General features: G+C 47.1%; 1 protein-coding gene across 1 annotated transcript in view; it reads left to right on the top strand.

Moving 5' to 3' along the window:
- Maml3 (mastermind like transcriptional coactivator 3) overlaps positions 1-15,304 on the top strand; it is a 418,971-nt gene that overhangs the window by 240,574 nt on the left and 163,093 nt on the right. Inside the window, exon 2 of the mRNA XM_075950592.1 lies at positions 3,981-5,582. Coding sequence (XP_075806707.1) covers positions 3,981-5,582 — 1,602 coding nt within the window. The remainder of the gene's footprint in view (positions 1-3,980; positions 5,583-15,304) is intronic.

Genomic DNA, 15,304 nt, shown 5'->3' with positions numbered 1-15,304 from the left:
GTCCCTCTCAACCTCTGGTTTTCTCCCCTCTCGCTTCCTCTGCCTCATCTATATCCTGTAATTTAACATGAACGCCAGCTATCAAGCCACACTGCAGAGAGGAGGCCATCTCTAGAGCATTCTGGAAGGGGAATTATCGTCTCCAGAGCACTTGACACCTGATAGCAGCCCATATTGTCACAGGCATTAGCTGAACGGCACACTTCAGCTCCTGGCAGCTCAGCTCGCCATAACGGGAGAAAACATCTCTATGGAAGTGCGGTAACATGGAAACAAAAGGGCTAAGCCTCGCTAAAGCTTCCGTGCTTGTTCACGAGAGCACAGTGTACCAAGAGGTTTTCCGCTCTGGCAAGCAAGAGAGCCGGAATCTTGTTGAGATAGGCAATTGGAGCTGAGATTGACCCAAGTCCCTAAGAGTGGGAACTTCCGGGACGATTGCTCCTGCGCAGCCAAGGAGTCTCCTGCTCACAGAACGAGCTGCTCCTCAGCTTCTCAAACACACAACCCGCTCCGTGGCTCCCTCCCCACAGCCCCTTCTCCCACGAGGGTCATAAAGAGGGAATTAGATTTTCAGAGACCACCTTTCTATAAAACAAAGGATGATGAGACAGGGAGAACTGATGTGAAGATTGCTCTGCTGTTTTGGACAGAACAAAACCGAACATAAAAACCATGGCATAGCATCTTTGATGCCGTCCTTTCCACACTCCCAAATGCTGATTATTTATACACACACACACACACACACACACACACACACACACACACGCAGCAGGAACATGAAGCCCCCAGGGAAACGAATCTACGGCACAGGCCCTTTGAGGCAATGTGCTAGGAGTGTACTTGGTTTGAACCTGAACGACGTAGCCTCCCCTCTTCTACAATCTAGGACACGCATGCATTAGCAGCACTTGGACTCGGGCTTGAATTGCAAATTTGATTTTTGTTGTTGTCGTTGTTCATATTAAGAAAGCTCCTCCCGATGCTTGGGAAACATTACGGTTTGGCCGGCTAGGGAACAGAAATATTGTCATTATACCTATCTGTGTCTTGAAGATTCAGGAAGCATTCTGTCCCCATGGCAGTCGTGACTGAATTTTAAAAATAGTATGGCTAAGGCCGTAGTGAGTGCTGCGTGGGTCCCACGTGCAAAATTACGTGTTTGCACATTATCTCCTATGAACTCACCCTCACAGTAGTTCCATGAGCTAAGTATTACTAGCCCATTTGGGAAGCCATGAAACCAAATTTGGGACAATTTATAGACATTTCTCTAAATTCATCCTCCGAGCGTCAGCTGGCAGCTGCCAGGGGCTCAGAAGCAAGCAGAACAGAAAGCCGTCAGTGTGGCCGTTCTGGCTCCGCGGCCATTCATTCCCGAGTACCGAACGTCCTGTCAGTGCGTGGGTAGGGGGATCTCAATGTGGCCGTTCTGGCACCGCGGCCATCCACTCCTGAGTACCGTCCGCCCTGTCAGTGCGTGGGTAGGGGGATCTCAGTGTGGCCGTTCTGGCTCCGCGGCCATCCACTCCTGAGTACCGTCCGCCCTGTCAGTGTGTGGGTAGCGGGATCTTGAGCCTCCGTCTCACTCCAGGGCCTTGCTCTTATTTCTGTAATGCTGGGCTCTCGTGTTTTGCCTTTAACTTCTTAGAGGTGACTGGGTTCCCAAGCAGACCTGTTGACTTGCCTTTGAAGCCTTGGCCACCCGTGTTTTATAGGGGCAACAAGTGGAGCCTCTTTATTTTTCAGCCCTGTTCATCCATCACACGACCTAGAGCAGAATCGTGGGCCCGTGAGTCCTAAAATAACATCAGATTCATTTTTTAGGACAAGAACTCATTTTCTGAGGCGTAACATCACTTTGGAGGTACCCAGGCCTCATTTCTGTGAGGCCTTTAAGCTGTGACACTTGACTCCGTCACCTTGTTTGAAGTTACATACATTCAGGCACCTGTCATACTGATGATCCAAACCGTGGCTTTCTGGTTTGCTCCATGAATAACGTTACTTCCTAGCAGTGGTCCCTTAACGTGATGGATTGAAGCATCATTCTATCTGAAATCAAGTTCCAGGGTGGCCCAGTTAGGTCCCTGCTTTCAGCTGTTCAGGAGCCTCAACTGAGTGATGAGGACAGGTGCTGGTTTATAACTAAAACTAAGATTTGGGGAGGAAAGAATTAGATAAGAGTTCGGCTCAAGGTCCCCTCTGACTCTGCTTGCGTTAAAGGAACGGAGTTCTCTGCTTCCAGCAAAGTGTGTACTCTTTGAGACCCACATCACCAGGTTGGTGTTAGGACCCCCGGGGCTCCTCTAGAGCCGCGCCAACGTCACAGCGTGCAGCTCAGAGGAAATCCAGCACCTCTTGCCCAGAGGATCTGTAAAATAGTGTCTCGGCCAAGAGCGGGGTTCCCAGGTAGAGGAACTGTTCTGGACCCCACCCTGAACCACCTCGGCCTCTGTCTATTATTCGGTAGTGTGTTAAATCTATATTCATAAGACATTTTCGCTGCTCTCGCCACTATGGCAAGAGAATGGAGCCAACCCAGTTGTCCATCAACAGATAAGCGGATGATGAAACTCCGCTACGTACATAAAATGGAATACCATCCAGCTCTTTGAAAAAATGAAACCACAAGACTAGCAGGGAGATGGACTTTGAAAGGTATAAAACTGGGGCTGGAAAGATGGTTCAGAGGTTAAGAGCACTGACTGCTCTTCCAAAGGACCCAGGTTCAATTCTCAGTACCCACATGCAGCTCACAACTGTCTGTAACTCCAATTCCCGGGATCTAGCACCCTCACACAGACATGCATGCAGGCAAAACCCCAAATGTACATAAAAATGTACATAAATGAATCTTTAAAAACACAAGAAAATATAAAACTAAGCGAGGGTTACCCATTCTCAGACAAGAATACCTGTTTTTCCTCGTATGGGAATCTATTGTATAATGTATACATGTGTATGGATGAACAGATGTGTATGTGTGTATAAGGACGGGAAAGGACGAGGAGGGAGAAAATGCAGATAAAGTCACAAATGGATATAAAACTATTTGCTTTTCTAGTTTGGACTCTCTGCCTGATTTTTTGGTTCCTTGTGGTGGGTAAGTGCATAACGACGTAACCGATAATGAAACCGTAAAACCCAAAGACACTGCCGCAGTTTCTGACTGTCTGCTCTGACTGTGTGGTTCATTGAGGCCTGTAGACTTTGGGTCTGGGCAAATGCTATGTTGATCTCTCTGTGTGTATTTTTTTTCAGTTTGCAAGCTCATTACGATAAACTGATTTTTAAAAAAGTCATTGTTAGTGTTCTTCAAAGTATTGTTGATTTAATTCCTTGATGGGGAATTAATTTAATTCCCTCAATTATGAAGGAGTTTTAAGAATTGGTGATAGATACCTTTCTCAAGCATGATGTGTTTGAGTTCACCTCTCAAGTGTGGACTTTTTCTCATTTGGAAAATGCTTACGGGTGACCCTTACCCTGTGACCTTTACCCTGCGTATCTCTCGGTTCTCTGAACTCTGCTTTTAGACGAAGCCTTTACTCACGGATTTTGAATCATGGTATCGCCTGATTAGAAACATCCTTTCCTCTTTGTGTGCTTTAAAGCACTTCAACCGAAGTTCATGCCAAGGGTTATTCATCATAGCATCTGAGTTCCATTCCAAAAACCTACAAAATGCAACCAAAAAAAACCATTTATAATCCCAGAAAGGATTATAAGGCAAGTGGTTAGGTCCCTGGGACTCATGGGCCAGCCTCACCTCGTGAGTGTGCTCCAAGCCAACGAGACACCCTGTCTCAAGCCAGGGTGGGCAGTGCCCAAGGTTGTCCTCCGCACACGTGTGTCCACAGGTGCGTGTGTATATGCACAGCTTGTGTGCACACAAAGGTAGATCCCAACAGTGCACATCACAGTGTTTAAGAGTTCAATCTAGGGTTACGTCATCTCCTCTCTCATTTCTTTTCCAGCTCCAAGAGACGGTGAAAAGGAAGCTGGAAGGGGCTCGATCGCCACTTAACGGGGACCAGCAGAATGGGGCCTGTGATGGGAGCTTCTCTCCAACAAACAAGCGCATCCGCAAGGATCTTCCCACGGGGATGGAAGCCATCAACAGTTTGCCCAACAACATGCCCCTGCCTTCAGCTTCGCCCCTTCACCAACTTGACCTCAAGCCTTCTTTGCCCTTGCAGAACAGTACGGCTCACCCTCCTGGGCTTCTAGACGATCTGGGTAAGAATGGCAGGCTCCCCGAGATTAAACTCCCCGTCAATGGCTGCGGGGATCTAGAGGACAGCTTTGCTATCTTGCAAAGCAAGGACCTCAAGCAGGAGCCTCTTGATGACCCTGCCTGCCTAGACCCATCAGAAACGTCACTTTCCAATCAGAACAAGCTGTTCTCCGACATTAACCTGAATGACCAAGAGTGGCAGGAACTAATAGACGAACTGGCCAACACGGTTCCGGAAGATGACATCCAGGACCTGTTCAACGAAGACTTTGAGGAGAAGAAGGACCAAGAATTCTCACAGACAACCATGGAGACCCCACTCTCCCACGAGAGTGCCAGCATGAAGAGTGACGCTTCTCATTCTCCTTTTGCGCACGTCTCGATGGGATCGCCCCAGGCCAGACCTTCATCTTCCGGTCCTCCCTTTTCTACTGTCTCCACAGCTACTAGCTTGCCATCCGTGGCCAACACTCCCGTGGCTCCAAACCCTGCCAGCTCACCAGCTAACTGTGCCGTCCAGTCCCCCCAAACTCCTACGCAAGCCCACACGCCGGGTCAAGCCCCACCGCGGCCTGGCAACGGCTATCTTCTTAATCCAGTCTCCGTGGCAGTATCTGGTTCAGGGTCAGGCTCGGTAGCGGGGCCCAGCTCTGACATGTCTCCGGCAGAGCAACTCAAACAGATGGCTGCCCAGCAACAACAGAGGGCCAAGCTCATGCAGCAGAAGCAGCAGCAGCAGCAGCAACAACAGCAGCAGCAGCAGCAACAGCAACAGCAGCAGCAGCCGCACTCAAATCAGACTTCAAGTTGGTCTCCCTTAGGGCCTCCGTCAAGTCCATATGGAGCAACTTTCACTGCAGAAAAACCAAATAGCCCAATGATGTACCCCCAAGCCTTTAACAACCAAAACACTATAGTGCCTGCAATGGCCAACAGCCTGCAGAAGACGAACATGAACAACTACCTCCCCTCCAATCACATGAATATGATCGGTCAGCAGCCAAATAACTTGGGTACAAGCTCCTTAACCAAACAGCACAATATTCTCACCTACGGCAACACTAAGCCCCTGACCCATTTTAATGCGGACTTGAATCCGAGGATGACGCCCCCCATGGCCAACCCCAACAAAAACCCCTTGATGCCCTACATCCAGCAGCAGCCTCCGCAGCCCCAGCCCCAGCCGCAGCCACAGCCTCCCCAGCAGCAGCCTCCGCCTCCACCACAGCTGCAGGCTCCCAGGGCACATCTCAGTGAGGACCAGAAGCGCATGCTTCTCATGAAGCAGAAAGGAGTGATGAATCCACCCATGGCCTACGCTGCGCTTCCAGCCCACGGTCAGGTAAGTGAGCCGTGGCGCACGGTGGCAGCCGTTCTTATCCACGTGCCAGGCTGTCCTGTGTGTACCATGGGCACCAGGCTTGGCCTGAAATGGAGCCCAATAACCAGCAGGAATCCTCTCCTGTATATCTTTGTGTGGTTTCATCTCAGAGTTGGAGAAAGAGAGAGAGGTTCAGTAAAAACCTTTTTTTGTACATGAATGCCTAGGGACCCAACATCCTATTCCTGACTGCTGTCAACAAAATTTTAAATTCTGTTCCATTTTCTCTGTGAGGAAAGCAGGCGACAGAAGTCACATGACACAATGTGGCATATCTCTGTAGTTTTCTTCCGGTTCATTAGCCAAGGAGTGATAGGAGGTCAGGGGTCCTTGGGCCTCCCTCTCAGCGTTTTATACCGCCTAGATGAACCATCGGCTGTCTTAACAGGTGATGAATGATGGAAAATATGGACTCTTGGCCTTCAGAAATCAGAGAGTGAAGTGGAGAGGGGATCTTGTAGGGCCGTTGAATGTTTAAACATTTGCCATTTTGCCAGCAACAGTTGGATTTCTCAGTCACATGATTTAGGAGTATAGGCATCTCTGTCTGAGGCATTCAGCTCGATCTCAGCTCCATTCAGCCAGAGCTGCTAGTTTATTCATCGGGGAGGGTGTGGGCGTGGGGAGGTGAGGTCTTTACTGGCTGTTGCTGTCTGTGCGTCCTTCCTCGTGGAATGCTGACAGTGCCCTGTAGGCAACTCTGCGTTTTTGTGGCTCCCACGTATGTCCCCCATTCTCTACCCCCAGTCCCCAGCTTGATGGGAGCTACCAGGCTGGAGGTGGTGCTGGCCTGCGGAGATAGGCCTGTGCTCTGTGGCTTCAGTCTTGTCCCTCACAGCCTTCTAAGCCCCAAACCTCACAGTGTCTTCTTGTCTCCACATGCCAACTCGATCTAAAGAAATCCTGCCTAAGTAAAGAAAAGTGTGACTAGGTTTTACGTCAGCTGCAACTGTGGACGCTGATATTTTCATAATGATTTCATTAAAATATATAAATTTCTGTCAGTGGAAATGCAACCCTTTATACACTTTAACATTAAGTTCAGAAGCAAGCAAACACAGAGGCAAACATGCAAGGATGCTTTGGGGAGCCCAGATGCATCACGAGGTTTATGAGATTGCATGCCGTCAAATGATCCGTTGTTAATCTTAATACAAATTATGCTTCTGCTCGGGCTGTTTTTAATGCCAGTATTTCTTCTGAGCCAGACCAAAGATGATTAATTCCAACTTGCATGTTCTGCAGACATGTGGGTGTGATGATACCCCTCCGTCCTCTGAGACCCTTACTAACCCCTTCCTAAGTAGGCTAGCTAGAAACAAAGTCTTTGCTGGAACAAGGTGTGTTTTTGTTTAGGGTGTTTGTTTGCTTGTTTGTCTGTTTTAGGGATCATTTGGGGTCCTAGTGCTTGCAAGTGGCTCCCTGAGGCCTTGGGCTGGAGGGGTCATATTTTGAAAGGGCTCGGTCAGCTGAAGCAGCATCTGGATTAAATCTGCGTGGAGCATCCCTTCCATCTCAGAGGTGCCCTCAGGGTGGACAGAATCCTTCCTGGCAAGGGTTCCTTAGAACAACTGCTTCTTAGTGCAGAGCACAGGCAGGCAAACATAGCTGCTTTTCTGTTGATGTAGTAACAGCCTCCCATTTGAAACAAGTTTTGAGATGCTTACATAAGCGTGTGAGTGTCTCTCTGCAAACACACCGTTTCCAGGGTTGATCTGATTGTGAACCGGTATTTTCGTAGCTCTCAATGTAGTCATTTATGCTGTGGGTAGGCACGGGGCACAGACTCTGACATGGGTTACAGACAAACACCAAATGTTAGTCCTTGCCGTTTTCTGCTTTGCTGGTAGAATTCTGATGGGCCTTGCCAGGCCCAAAAGACCATGGCCAATGCTTAGTTTTAATGAATGGCTTGAGCAATGAAATAGTATGATAATATTAGATACATTTATTTCGAGAAAGTTACACAGTTACTCATGTGGGACCAGCAGGGACTGAGGTTTCTCTCAAGAACAAGTAGAAATACCCTTACTTTCTGGGTATTTTTTTAAAAAAAAAAAGAAAAGAAAAGAAACAAGCCAGATGTGATTGAACATGCCTTTAATTTAAGCAGGTGACCCTCTGTAAGTTTGAGCCCAGCCAGGAAAACACAGTGAAACCGTTTCCAAACAAATGAACAAAGTTCAAGCAAGCTTTTTAATGGCTTTTATCTAGGAAATCAGCTTTGTAGAATTTACATGTTATTCCTCATAATGATCAAATTAAACAAAGGTAATTATTAGTTACATAGCAATTATTTATTTTTAAGTAAGTGAGCATCTTCCCTGCATGTGAGTCTATGTACCACATCTGTGCAGTGCCTGTGAAGGCCAGAAGAGGGCATCAGATCCCCTGGAACTGGAGTTACAGATGGTTGTGGGCAGCCCTGCAGGTGCTGGGAACAAAACCCCGGTCCTCTGGAAGAGCAGTGCTCTTAACCACTGAGCCATCTCAACAACCCTTCTCTGTTACTTTTAATGGTTAAAAAATTGTGACCAATAGAAATATTTTGGACAGGCATATACTATAAATGAAAGTATGGGATTAGCAAATGGTTATGCATAAGGAAATGCCCCTAATGTTAAAACAAGCACCCCCTTCAAAACAGTTGGTGTGATGTAGACTGGCTTCTACTGCTCAGTAGCCTTAAAAGGAACATCTCAATGCCAAGGAATGGCATTCTGCTGTAGCATTGTTATTTTCCTCTTTACTGTTGGCTGAATAGTCTGAATTTTCTCATATATGCATGTGTGTTCTGCCACCAGGAAAATATTTTTTAAGTAAGGAAAAAAAATCCAATTTTAAAAGTAAAAGCCAACCTTTTCTTTCTTAGAAAGTCAGTTGGAGTCAAATTGACGTTCAGGTGAATGAGCTCATGCCCTCATTCCCTGGTTGTTGGTGTGTATTCGCTGTAAATTCCTGCTCCAGCGGTAACCCCAGGCTTCCCCTACCTTTCCCCTTCCCTCTTCTTACTACATCCTCTTCCCATCCCTTTCCAGCTTTTCTTTTTCCTGTAAACAGCTAAAACTTCTGCACTGTAAATATCGCTGAGGTTCCTACCGTAGCTCTTTGCCCCGTCTTCTCCAGGACATGCCCTCTGTGTCATTTCTTGGATCACGTCTCTTTCCCTGTACCTCCCACCTTGTAAAAATAAATTTCCGTATCCTGTCGTCATAACTGAGCCTCCTGCATTGATGTCTTTTTTTCTTTTTAAATGCGTACTTCTGAGATGAAACAACCAGTTCTTACTTGGCTCTTGTTTGTTATGTTTTCCTAATTTCGCTGTTTCTCGAGAACAACATCTCCGCCCCCCAGCTAGTTTTTGCACAGTATCCAACCCTGTGTCTAAAACTCAAGGCTATTTACGAAGCCATTTGGTAAAAAATTAGCAACACGTGGGCCAGAGCTGTGTTGTCAGCTGCCTGTGGGCTTCCCTGGAGAACGCATGGCCACTAGTGACTCAAAGTTGTTTCTAAGAGCAAGGAGGAGGACTGGGAAAGCCGTCTAAAAGGACGCCTGTCAGGGGCGGTCTTGAACCCTTGGAGTGCCAGTGAGGTGGCTGGGAAGGCAAACTCTAACCCGTGGGACTGGCAAACACAAAACAGGGAAGCAACTATGCAGAAGGGACCCAAAGGCCTGCGACCCCCCAGCTGGCCAAGGGAGGACATGGGCAACCTAGAGTACAATTCCCGCACGGGCGCGTGCAGAGCGACCCATTTCCAAAAGGTGATGTAGGCGTCTGATCCACACAGCCCTGCTGCTTCACCTGTGCATGTCTTCCGTGTGGGGCTCTGCGCATGTCCTAAAGTAGGTATGCTTTCCACTTTTCCTTTTATTTTTCCAAAGTGTGTGAGTTCTGCTAGTGTAAACCTGCTACCTGTGACATCGCCACAGGAAGCTCAGGCCTCCAGGGCTCACAGACATCCTGGGCATCTCTTTGAACATCCTTACCTTTACTAGCTAGAATCCTCTTTTGTTAGTTTTCTCAAAACATGTGCTTACTTTTCTCAAGAGACACACGTACCTAGTTCAGACTGGCACTGCAGACTTTTGGTTAAAAACAAACAAACAAACAAAAAAACCCGGCAGCAGCAACCCTCCCCGCTCCCTCTCCACGAAGGCAGCCACTTGATGTCACTAAGCCATTTTCTTGCTGATCCCACGGCATTTCTCTGTTTTCATTTCTACTGTAAGTCAGAACACACCCTGCCTTAAAGACATTTCTTCATGATCCTGTGACATCCACGGTGTGGAGCAGCCCAGAGATGTGGGTTCACACCTTTGCTCAATCCTTTAAGATCTTGTGATCTTGGTGTGACTTCCTTCCTTCATGATGTGTGATTCTATGGCATGTGTTCCTCTTGTCTGTGGCTGTGGGTGTGGTGTGTGCAGATACACGTCTGCCTGTGCTTGGAGGTCAACGGAGGATGGCTGGTGGCCTGCTCTGTCACCCTCCACCTTATTCACATGAGACAGGGTTTCCCACTGAACCAGTGATCCCCCTGCCTCTGCCCTCAGAATGCTGCAGTGACAGGCATGCACCGTTGAGCCTGGCCTTGACTCCATGCTGGGATTTGAACTCTTGTTCTCATGCTTGGGCGACAGGTACTCTTACCCATCAAGCCGTTTGTCTACCCCTGATAGATGGCACTAAAAAATGTATTTTAACATCTGATAGTATATGTTTCTAATATATCTGGGGTTTAAGATTTTTTTTAATATTTTCTCCCTCCTTTTATTTCCTTTTATTGAACTTTTCGGAACTTCCTTTGCATTGTGAACTTCCTCGATTGCTCCCCGAGTCTCATTTCTTTTCTATTTTCCATGTCTTTGTCTTCTCATCCCTTGTTCTATTAGATTTCCTTAACTTCGTCTTCCAACCTTGATATCAAATACTTCATTTTTAATTTCCACATTTTCAATTTCTATAAGCTCCTTCGTATTCTCTGGCTTGTCCTTTATAACCTAAGAACACTAATTATCATTTTGAAATGAGGTTTTCTTCTGCTCTCTGCTTACTCTCTTTCTGGGGCAGCTTTTTCCTTGGGTTCATTCCGCTTCTGTAATATCATGAGCTTTTCCTTAAGCGTCTGTTTAGGAGCGTGGCGCCATACCGGAGGTCACCTGCTCTGGGATTACTCAGTGAGAGCCCTGGGTCAGTGTCCATAGGTGACTTTCCCTTGAACAGGACAGAAGAGATTTCTAAGCTCATTGCCGACCCTAGAAACTGATCATGGAAAGGGAGTTGGTGGTATTTGAGTTGGGGATCGTGAGGCCAGTGTTGCTAAGGACTGGGTACACTTTCACTTACACCCTCTGTTTTCATTTGACACCAGGGCTCCTGAGTCCCATAGCTTCATCTCTGTAGAGTCAGGAACCACCCATTCTCCAGTCTGGGGGAGGGGAGAAGTCTACCTCTTCATTTTAGAGACCTTCAGCCCATTTCCCTGTGTAGTTCTGTGAAGATAGTCTAAACAGATTCTGTGCCCTTTTGCTTTGTTGAAACAGCCATCCCCCAAGGAACCTAAATTCCCTCAGGAATCTCATCCCCAGGCAGGGGAAAGGCTGAACCCCCACAGTGCCAGACAGAGGAGGAACTTGTCTCTCCTGAAGAGATTTCAGGCGCTCTGAACAATTTCCCAGAGCACTTAGTGGGACAGACTGAAGCGGAGCCGTGTGAGCAGGACCACACCTTGACCGTGACTGCATAGCTACGCACATCTATTTACGGCTAAACCTCCTGGATTTGGCTGAGGGAGAAGATGGATGTCACTGGATCTCTTTGTTCCTTTTTCCAGTTTGGTCATGTCAAATAAATCCCCTTCTTCTGATTGTTCCAGCCCTTTATCTTTTCATTCGGGATATTGAAGATGGGTGGCCAAGCCTAGTTTCTTTAAGGTTGCAGGATCCAGGCTTTGAACCTAATAGCTCCAACAGCATCCCTGCCTCCTGCCTTGGTATTCAGAATGCCTCTGCTGCCTTTGGCTTCACAGCTTGTTTGAATCTGCCACTCCCATTACATGATTGGGACCAGCTCTGTCCAAGTCGCTTTGTCATCTGATTTCCTTCTTCCAGAGTGTCACTGACATGGCGCGACTGCTCTTGCCATCTCTCTTCCTCTTCCCTCTTCAATGTTTCTGTCAATTTCACTCCTGTATCATCACGGTACTGAAGAACGCCAAGCTCATTCTAAACTTCTACAATGGCTTTCAACGCATTTCTGTCTGAATATCAAAGGTTGGGCATTAAGGGAGCACAGCAGACTTTGACCAGACTTAAGATACCCTTGTGATGGTGAGTGATTGATTGTCAACTTGCTATAGCCTAAAGTCACACGAGAAGAGACTCAGTTGAGGAATTGTCTAGCTGAGGTTAGCCTGTGGGGAATTGTCTTGATTGTTTATTGATAGAGGAAGACCTGGGCCCTTGGTGGGTGGCAGCATTTTATCAGTTGAGCCCCCAAACTGTGCAAGAGTAGGGAAAGCTGGCTAAGCACCAAGATAACAAACAGGCAAGGACCCACGTGTCCACTGTGCCTCAGCTTCTGACTGTGGCCAGGACACGTTAGATTCCTGCCTCAACTTCCTCACAATAATGCACTATCTTGGAACTGTGAGCCAAATGAACTCTTCCTCAACTGTGAGCTTTGGGGCGGGGTCTTTTATCACGTGACAAAACAAAACCAGGGTGATATTTGGGGCACAAGTTTTCTTGTCAGGAATGCTGCATATATTCAACAGGACAGAAATACCAACATCATCCTCCAGCCACGTGGGGGTAAACTCTCATGATTATACCCGCACAGTCTTTTACAGAATCTTGAAAATATTGACTTACTTCCAGGACCATGAAAACAATTTAGATTCTATGACCCTGACTAAGCCTGTGGTACCCAGCAACTCAGGTGCCAGGCAAAGTATTGACAGAATGCTCATCACTGGCTCAGTCCAGGCCTCCCAGCTGAGGGGAACCGGCAGGCAAAAGTGCTCAGAAATCCTCGTAATAAGGGAAAGGTTTCTATCGATGGGTAAAATAAAATCATTTCCATACACATCCTGGAAGATTTTTTTTTAAATCCTGATTGACATTTTTCAGAGTCTGAGAATATGAGACCAAGAGAAAAGAGCCGAAAAGAAAAAGTTTGAGGGAAAGGAATTAGCTTTGTAATAGTGCTGTGGAAGAGAGAGGCTTTAATTGGCCCTCTGTGAGAATGCTCTTGAAAGGTCCTGGGGGGGCGAGAGGATTCCTGTTTACTCAGAGAGCTTAGAGCCCATCAAGCGGAGTTCCGGAGCATTTATAGACCTAAGAATCACCCAAGGAGGTGTTCGGGGTGCACACAGTCAGCAGGTCTGTGCTGAGGCCTGGGCTTGTGCACTCTATACCCCCACAACGGCTGCCAACTCCCTTGCCATTTTACTGTGGAGGAATGTCACATCAGAAAGCACCTGAACACAGTAAAGTGGCCTTTGTTTATTTGGTTGTCCAATATCTAAATCGGTTTACTTATGGCCATGTCTTACTTTTCTGTTGCTGAGATGAGATATCAGGACCAAGGGATCTTATAGAAGAAAGAGTTCCCTTGGGCTCATGGATTCATGGTTCCAGGAGGGTAAGAGTCCATCGTGGAAAGAGGTGGCAGTCACGGTGGCAAGAAAGCTGAGACTTCACATCTTGCTGCTCACACACAGGACACAGTAAATTGGGAGTGGCGCAAGGCTTTGAATCCTCAAAGCCCACCTCTAGTGACATCTTCCAAGGAGGCTAAGCCACCCAGACAGCGCCACCTACTGGGGACCAAGCCTTCTAGTGCCCAAGACTATAGGAGACATCCTCAAACAGGCAGCTATCAATTTTATAATTTTTCTAAAAAGTGCATGTGTGTGTGTGTGTGTGTGTGTGTGTGTGTGTGCACACGCGCGTGTGTGCACGCACATGCACACACAACATTTGGAGAAGCCAGAGCAAAACTTTTGGTATCTTCCTCTAGTCCTGTCTGCCTTGTTGACTTGAGATAGGGTCTTTCACAGAACCAGAAGCCCACCTTTTGACTAAGATGGTTGACCAGGAAGCTCCTAAGATCCTCCTATCTGTTCCCACCGAGGCTAAGGCTACAGGAATCTACAGCCCTGCCTGGCTTTTTGTGTGGTGCTGAGGATTCAAACTTGGGTTCTCAGGCTTGCAGGGCAATGCTATTGCCCACGGACACATCTCCCTAGGCCCTTGTTGAGTGCCTCAGCAGGATAACACAGTGTGTTTTCCACAGCCCCATCCTCACACACTTCTTGTATTACAAGGTAGACTCCTCCTTCATCTCTCCAAGAGATGGATAGCTCTTCTTTTCCTTCAGGAGCTCCGTGTACAGAGCTACCTTCCCCAGGATCTGCAGGAAGAAAGCCTGGCAGTGGAGTGGAAAGTGCCCATGGCAAAGGCAATGTGAGGCTCTTGAGATATCACCCTCAGAGCGAGACTTCTCAGATGTATCGGTAGGGCCCCAGCTCTAGGTTCTCCTACTTGGTAATATGAAAGATGGCATCCGGACAACTCTGCTAGCTGATCCTGGACTTTGAGAGTGATGGAGCATGGACCACATGCCCAGTTTCCTTTACCTCTTGCATCTTGGGTTCCCTTCCTTTCAAGCTGTACTCTTCAGCACCCTGAGCTCCGTGCTAGAACCCTCCAAGGGTACTTCCTGTGTTTACAGACAAAAGGGAAAGTCTAGCTTTTCTCTACAACACAAGCCTACTGGTCATTAGGTCAACAGATGTACGGAGCATTGTAAAACTTGACCAATGGACGGAAAAGGTGTCCACAACCTGTCAGCCAGAATGTGCTGCCCCAGAAAGTCCTTTCTGGAAGATAAGGGGGTTCACACATGAATGCTGGGCATTAAGTAAGGTATCACCACTGTCTTAGCGCTATTACCGCTGTGATGGGACACTATGACCCAAACAACTTGGGGAAGATGGTGTGTTTGGCTTACATACCCTAAATCACAGTCCACTGAGGGAAGCTAAGGCAAGCATTCAAACTGGGCAGGAACCTGGAGCTAATGCAGAGGCCATGGAGGAGTGCTACCTACTGACTTGCTTGCTCCTCATGGCTTGCTCGGCTTGCCTTTTTATTTTTCGTTCTTTCCCGGTTTTTTCCTTTATTGAAATTAGATTTGTTATTACATAGTATTTCCCTACCACTGCTCCTCCTCACATACAACCCTCCGTCCAGAGCCACCCTCTTCTGTCTTCATTAGGAAACAAACAGGCATCTAAGGGACAATAATAAAATAAAATATAGTACAAAATAGAATAGGAAAGAAACCTAACATGAAGAATAGGACAAAAGAAACAAGCAGAAGGAAGAGAAGGAGCCCCCAAAAGGGCAAAAGAAACAGATAGAAATGCAGAGACCAATTTGTTGGCACACTAAGGTATTCTATAAAAACACAAAACTGAAGTCATGATAGCTACTCAGAGGACCTGTAGGAAAGTGGGGGAGAATAAATTAAATAAATTTAAAAAATAAGAAATAAAAGAAGATAGATTTTTTAAAAAAAAAATTATTATTTTAAGCCTGACACAACATCATGAGGCAAGGAATCCCCAGAGATGCCGTTGAGTTGACTTTCTTTCGGCCATCCTCTCTGGTCG

The sequence above is a fragment of the Microtus pennsylvanicus genome, chromosome 16 (genome assembly GCF_037038515.1).
Source record: "Microtus pennsylvanicus isolate mMicPen1 chromosome 16, mMicPen1.hap1, whole genome shotgun sequence".
NCBI lineage: Eukaryota > Metazoa > Chordata > Mammalia > Rodentia > Cricetidae > Microtus > Microtus pennsylvanicus.
This window is presented reverse-complemented; position numbering and strand designations above follow the sequence as displayed.